Here is a 6,926-nt window from a genome sequence, read left to right as displayed (position 1 = left end):
TGCATTATAGACACAGGCGTCATAGAAAGTGATACCAGTGAAAACTTTTTACAGTGTTCTGTGGATTATTAAGTTTGTGGTAAAAAGAAGCTGAAAATGTTCAAATGTAAATTAACCCTTAAACAGGCAACGTGCACCAGGAGCTCAGAGTCTTTAACACAGCATGAATGGTTAAGGTGGTTGTTTAATTAGTTAAAAAACGCAATTTGTAGAACTGGATTGTGATATTAATGAGTGGGGAAAACCAATAATTTATCACTTCTCTATATTAAATAAAACATTAAATAGTTTTTACCATTATGACCATTTTTATACCTTAATATGGCCAACGTATCCTGGTGGAGATACAACTTAAAAAATCCTAAATATACAAAACATTTTAAATATATATATATATATAATTATGGAAATTCTTTACTTAGGTGCAAATGAGATAACTAGTAACATCAAAGTATTTTTCACATCTCATTTTCCATTCCAGCCTGTTTTAGGGTTAAAAACCAAATGAATGAACTAAACTGGAGTAACTTTGTGTGGTAAGATGTGTTTGAAAGCCCAAGAAAATTATTGAATTGATTGTATTGATTTTGAAATGCTGAATAAATGTTAAACAGGTTAGGGTTAGAGTAAGTCTGAAAATTGATTCAAACAGCCTTGACTTTAAAAAAACACAGACAACAACAACAACATCTTATATGATCCTATTCAACGACTAATCAAACTACATCTGCTGAGGAAAATGAGATGTGTTTGAAAGTCTCCAAAAAGGCAGTAACTGGACATTGAGTGAAACATCCCTGATTTTCAAACATGGATAAAAAAAAAAAATCATCATGACCACTGAGAAAAAAACTGTGAGAGGAGATTGAAAGTTCTGGAAAAAACTCTTGTAATAAAGTTATTTTTCTTATATCATTATGGTGAAATGACCCTTTAAAAGAAAGTTTGTGGCCATTTAAAAAAAAAAACCTCTTCACAGGACTCTTCTTCTCCACAACAGAGCCGGACGTCCTCAGCGTCATTCATCAATGAACAAACTGCTCCTCTGTTTTTCTTTTTTTTTTAAAAACCCATACAAAACTTTGGCTCCGTGTTGCAATCATTCAAGTTTCATAACCGTACGACTTCCCTTGCGTCTCACGCAGAGTTTCTTCATGCTTGAAAGAATATGAAGCATCCAAACATTTCCTGCAGAGGGTCTCACAGCAGGTTCACTTTAGCCACCACTTGTTTGCAGCCTGTGAGAGAATACTGGTGGGCCCCAACTGAAGGATGATATTCGATCTCTCCCGCCAGGCGCTCGATGCTTGTGTGATCCGGGTAGAACCCCTCTCTGCTCATTTCGTCCAGGAAACACTCCATCACGTGACCTTTTTCCAGCAGGCCCAGAGGTAAGATGTCGGCTTCTGTCCACAGCCGGTGAAGCTTCTCCAGAGTGGTGCGTAATATCGGAGTCAGCTCTTTCACCAGGTTACTCTGGCGACCCGATGCCGACATCGCCGTGGAGTAACTCGAGGAGTTGTGTAGCATATGTTTGGTGATGTGCGCGTGACCCAGGTTGCTGAGGAACAGGTAGATGGCGTTCAGGTACTCGTTGGACTGTTTGGTTGAGACTAGCTCCAAAAGCTCGTCCAGGATCTCGTTGTGCATGTGCTCAACCTCATCGAAGATGAAGAGCGGGATCTTCTCCTCCTCCTCGGCTCGTTCCACCATCTCCGAGATGACCGTGGACAGGTTGCGGGCGCAGTGCGTGGCTTCAGCCTCCTGAGGACAGTGATGGAGGACGTAGTACTGCATCACCAGCGTGTCACCCACCACGGAGCGGAAGTGTCCGGCCAGCAGGCGTCCCAGGTGGCTCTTGCCAACTCCGCTGGGACCGTGCAGGGACACCACCAGGGGCTTGTTGTGTACATAGGTAGACAGGTAATCCTTCAGGTGGGATAGCAGACCCTCCACCGCTCCCTGCTGCCCAAACACCTCCCTCCTCAGCGTCTTCTCCAGCCCCTCCAGGTCGTACCTGAGGACGTGGTCATCTAGGTTCTCTATGGCATTGTACACCTGGAGAAACACAAGACAGAAACTTTAAAAATGTGTCTAATGTGACCAAAACCGTCCTTATACTGCCTGTTATCTATTTATCAGGCTATTTCATCAGGCTTCCTTTAAAAGAAATATATGTGTCTACTTAGAAGTGCAGACATATCCCTGTTTTCCCTCATTGAAGGATCCTGAATCTATTGATATGCAAATATTTCTGTCAATGAAGTACAAGACGATTAAATATCTCATATCCGTCACCTTGATAAGCTTCTTTTGAGCAATTTGTCATAGTTCCAGGTCATTTATTTCAGTCTCCTGAGCATTAAGAGTTCAAAGCTTAACCTTTATTTGCTTTACTTCCCTGAGAAATCCCCCTCTCTGCTTCTGTTTAATGAGCAGTAAAACGTTATGGTGACCTTGTATTGCACCTGTTGGGAACTTTTTCACACGGGAAGCAAAAAGCAGAAAGTCTTACAATCTACTATTGGCTATAAAAGGCAGTGTAACATAAAGGTTTAAGTTTCCATTTCTACTACATCCCAGTATCCCCGTTCTCTGCCAGCTCAGTTGTTTACTTCACTAAATCATTGGTGTAATCTGTACCAGTCGAGTGCAGGTTTCTTTCCGACCCACTGCTGACATTAGCGAACTGCAACAGCAAACACACTTGGACCCGTTAGAAATGTTTATGTTTGAAACTGAAATAAACTACTCATAATGCTGCGGGGGGGGGGGGGGGGGGGGGTCATGGATGGATTTTCTCACTAATGGACCCTAAGGCATAAATGAGCTATGGGCCTCAGGATTTACTAAATAGTTCCTCAAGATGATGTAATACTGTAAGACTATTTCAGTTTAGATTGTGGCTTTAAAGGCGTACATTCCCAAATGAATCTGCAATTAATCATATTGCCAGAAACCTACTGAAACACAGTGAAATGTGTCTGCAGCTGGCTTCAGCCCACTGTTATCAATCCAACCATAACAACAGCAACAGACTGAGAGAAGATATCGAGTGTGGTGGTCCGAATATCAGCGTTTTATGTTTCTCTTGACTGAATAAACACTGATATGACCCAACATGCAGCTGTTCAGTTAAACGCTGCATCCTTCTTTCAGACAGCAGTTAATGATGTACAAAGTCATAGTGTAACTCAAGACAGAAGCAAGTTGTAAGAGAAGAGTCATCAAACAAGACTGCATAGTACTGTTACTCAACTTATATGAATATACTCAGTTTTTAAGTATGAATTTGAGTCAGTTCACTACATTTCACCAGGATAACCAGTATAAAGATGGCTAGCAGCTCTGTTAGGAGGTTCTGTCTTTGAGTCAGATTTCAGCCACATTCATCTACCCAGCTGTAAAATCCAGCTAGAACCACAAACCGTAGCCGGTCATTAGCTGGATTTACCTTCTGAGTCATCTTGCTCAGTCAATCTGGTTTAACTGGCGATCAGCTGGTAGACCAGTTTTCTATAGCTGGTTTAAACTGGTTTGAGCTAGGTTTTTTACAGCTGGTAAAGCAATTACCACGCTAGCAGCTCTGTGAGGAGGTACTGTCTTTGATCCCAACTTCAGCCACATTCATCTAACCTGCTGTAAAATCCAGCTAGAACCAGCTCCAAACCTTAGCTGGTCATTAGCTCGTCTTGCTGGATTTACCTGCGGAGTCATCTTGCTCAAACTCAGGCTGGTTTAACTGGTGATCAGCTGGTAGACCAGTTTTCTATAGCTGGTTTAAACTGGTTTGAGCTAGGTTTTTTACAGCTGGTAAACCAATTACCACGCTAGCAGCTCTGTGAGGCAGTAGGCCTACTGTTTTTGAGATCGACTTCAGCCACATTCATCTACCCTGCTGTAAAATCCAGCTAGAACCAGCTTCAAACCTCAGCTGGTCATTAGCTCGTCTTGCTGGATTTACCTGCGGAGTCATCTTGCTCAAACTCAAGCTGGTTTAACTGGTGATCAGCTGGTAGACCAATTTAGGAGAGCTGGTTCAAGCTAAGTTTTTGACATCTGGTAAACCAGTTACCAACTCAGTTAATTTTGTACCTTGAAAATAGTAGTTTGACAAATAATCTAATCCTGCACTATTACATTCAGCTATTGGATGGATCGTCACAAAATGTTTTCACAGACAGTTATGATCCCCAGAGGATGAATCCTAATGACTTGATATCAACTGGATTGGCACTAAATGGCTCATACTAGCTCAGAACAGAGACTGTGTCTATACAGTTCTGTTACTCAACTTAAACATGAATTTGATTCAATTTACTTTATTTCACCTGGATAACTAAAGTCTTTGGTATATTTGGGTCTTCAAACCTTAGCTGGTCATTAGCTGATGTTGCTGGGTTTACCTGCTGAGTTAGCTTACTCAAACTCAAGCTGGTTTAACTGGTGATGTTAGATCTAATCCTGATGTATTACATATCCAGAAGACGTTAAGATATTTGTGGTTGATTTGTGTTGCACTGACCATCACTCATCCTGCTCCAGTAACTTGGCTTAAAAATCGAGATTCAACCTTCTTTAGCCATCAATGGGTTGCGATTAAATTGTGTTAAAAAAGAAAAAGAACAAAGTAATTTATATTTCTCTCAGGACCCATGACTCTAACCCTGACCCTGTAAAACAACCTTAGATGAAGTCAAGATAGCAGGAAACATTTCGTAAGTCAAGCGTCATGTTGGAGAGACATGTGCAAATTGTTTTTAGAATGACTTAACATCCTCTAAATATCTTGTCTCTACTCAGTTCCTGTGACATAACTTCTAGTCAGAGACTGCAAGTACTTAGTGTACTTGATGGGGCATCATTACACCGTGACATCACTAAAGGGTTACAGGTGCGTCAAAGACCACGCCAAACACGGACAAAACAGACTTGCAACTTTCAACCACAGATGACAGAGAAATGTTGCCTTTTAGCCTGGTGTTGAAGTGATCTATAAACATATATCTACGTATATGGCTGTGACTGTGGCTCAAGAGGTAGGAGGGTCGTCCACTAATCGGAAGATCGCCAATCCTCCAGTCCGTATATCAATGTGTCCTTGGGGAAGATACTTAACCCCTAATTGCTCCCGATGGTGGCACCAATGGTGAATGAATGTGTGAGTGAATGAATGTGACATGTAGTATAAATGTGCTTTGAGTGGTTGAAAGGACTATAGAAGTACAGCTCATTTACCATATGAATGTTGAATGTGTAGGCAACAGGACAAGATTTTGGTACGAATGTTTACCTGCATGTAGAGCAAAAGAGGTGGAACGCATAGGCCGAAATTCGATCTCTGTATCCATGGACTATTGTCTGACATTTATCTGCATTCATATGCATACATCTGTTTGTAGAGATTAGCCAAAATGTTGTTTGGACAACAATGACCAGCATTCCAGCACCAGAAGAGGAAGTCTTGGCCCGGATATCCCTTATCCAGATATCATCTGGCTACAGTGGAACCCTCGAAAATTGGCCGTTGCCCCCAGAGGCTAAATTGTCATCAGAGATAACCAGTTGGTTCCGAAATTGGTGCTAAATAAAGGCCCCTTGTCAAGTCTTCTTATGAACAAACAAACATTATGTGCATCCTTAACCCTACTGTTATCCTCAGGTCAATTTTGATCCGGGAGAACAACAGGCGCTAACTCAAAAAGGAGGTATAGTTTCTTTAAATGAACCTTATTGACCATAACTAAACCTGTGGTAATAAGTTGGAATGAAGTTGGCTAAAAAGGTCTAACACAGAACTGGGTGATAATATAGTATATCTTATGCTTTATAAAGTCAGTTTTGACCCAGGAGGAAGCCAAAAGAGTCTAACAAACATGTTGAGATAAACAAACAGGGACCCACAGTGCAACTACATCTCAGAAACACAGGGTACCTTCATGTCACTCTTTAATTTTGAAGGCTACAACATAGTATAAATTCAAGTAGATTTGGACCAATGTGACATCAGAACCCTACACATCCAATTCCTTTTAAGGTGGCGAGTATCCTTTCCTCATTAAAAGCTTTCTTACAGATTGCCTGTTCATTGAAAAGTAGAAAGTGGTAGGAAGTAATTTAGCCTTTAAAATGCTCCAAAATATACAAGAGAGAGAACTGGAGTAGTATTTTTATAATGTAGCAGCTACAGCGAGGGTTGTAATGAGTTACTTTACCTGAATAAAGACGATTGCGAAGAGAAGGTAAAGACAGTATTTGGCTCGGCTGCGCTCCTGCTTCGGTGGCGCCCTTCGTCCTCCTCTGTTAGGAAAAAGCACCCGCCTCCTCTTTCTCCTCTTTTTCTTCTGAGGGACAGACGACAAGTTGGGGATGGAAGATGGGGTGAGTGCGTCAAAGGTGAAAATTTTGGGACTGGTGCGTGATGGGGCTCCTAGGAGGGCCGCCGACCCTCCCAGTCCGAGGACCATCTCTTGGCGGCGCAACTTCATGGCCCTGTACTTCTGTTTGATGCGTATGACGGCGGCCAGAGACGTGGAGAAACTGGATAGACTTGGGACCGGACTGCCCCTATGTTTCTCATCTATCTCTCGTTCCCCATCCATGTCTCCGTCCATCTCCTCCTCAAATTCTCCCTCTGTTTGGGAGGCCGAGGTGCTGTCTTGGTCACTCATCTGCAGAGAAAAAGAGGACATTGAATAGAGTAACTAAAGGTGCTATAATCAATATTTCTAAAAGGAGTCACACACAGTGAACCTGGAGAACCTGACTCCACATTTACCTTCAGCTATGTGGAGAATTTTACTTAAGTCTTACTTTCAGCATATTTTAGTTTTACAACCCACACCTTTTCCGGTGTTGCTTCACTCTCAGCAATTGTGTCATTTTGGACCACAGTAGGCAACTATTTGTAAGAGCTGTAAAAATCC

At 41.9% G+C, this 6,926-nt stretch overlaps 1 protein-coding gene across 1 annotated transcript; it reads right to left on the bottom strand.

Moving 5' to 3' along the window:
- Window positions 1-453: 453 nt before the first annotated feature.
- Window positions 454-6,671, bottom strand: tor4aa (torsin family 4, member Aa). Its single transcript, XM_062434534.1, has 2 exons — window positions 6,216-6,671; window positions 454-2,058 (listed from the first exon to the last, which is right to left on the bottom strand). The coding sequence occupies exons 1-2, from the start codon at window positions 6,669-6,671 to the stop codon at window positions 1,201-1,203; spliced, it is 1,314 nt and encodes a 437-aa protein (XP_062290518.1). The 3' UTR covers window positions 454-1,200.
- Window positions 6,672-6,926: the final 255 nt, after the last annotated feature.

The sequence above is a fragment of the Scomber scombrus genome, chromosome 15, assembly GCF_963691925.1.
Source record: "Scomber scombrus chromosome 15, fScoSco1.1, whole genome shotgun sequence".
NCBI lineage: Eukaryota > Metazoa > Chordata > Actinopteri > Scombriformes > Scombridae > Scomber > Scomber scombrus.
The sequence above is the reverse complement of the archived record's forward strand: the minus strand, read 5'-3'. Positions and strand labels throughout refer to the sequence as shown.

Coding starts and splice junctions, on each gene's coding strand:
- tor4aa (XM_062434534.1), bottom strand. CDS start 6,671: ATGAGTGACCAAGACAGCACCTCGGCCTCCCAAACAGAGGGAGAATTT. Junction 2,059..6,215: donor TCGCAATCGTCTTTATTCAG/GTAAAGTAACTC, acceptor GTGTTTCTCCAG/GTGTACAATGCCATAGAGAA.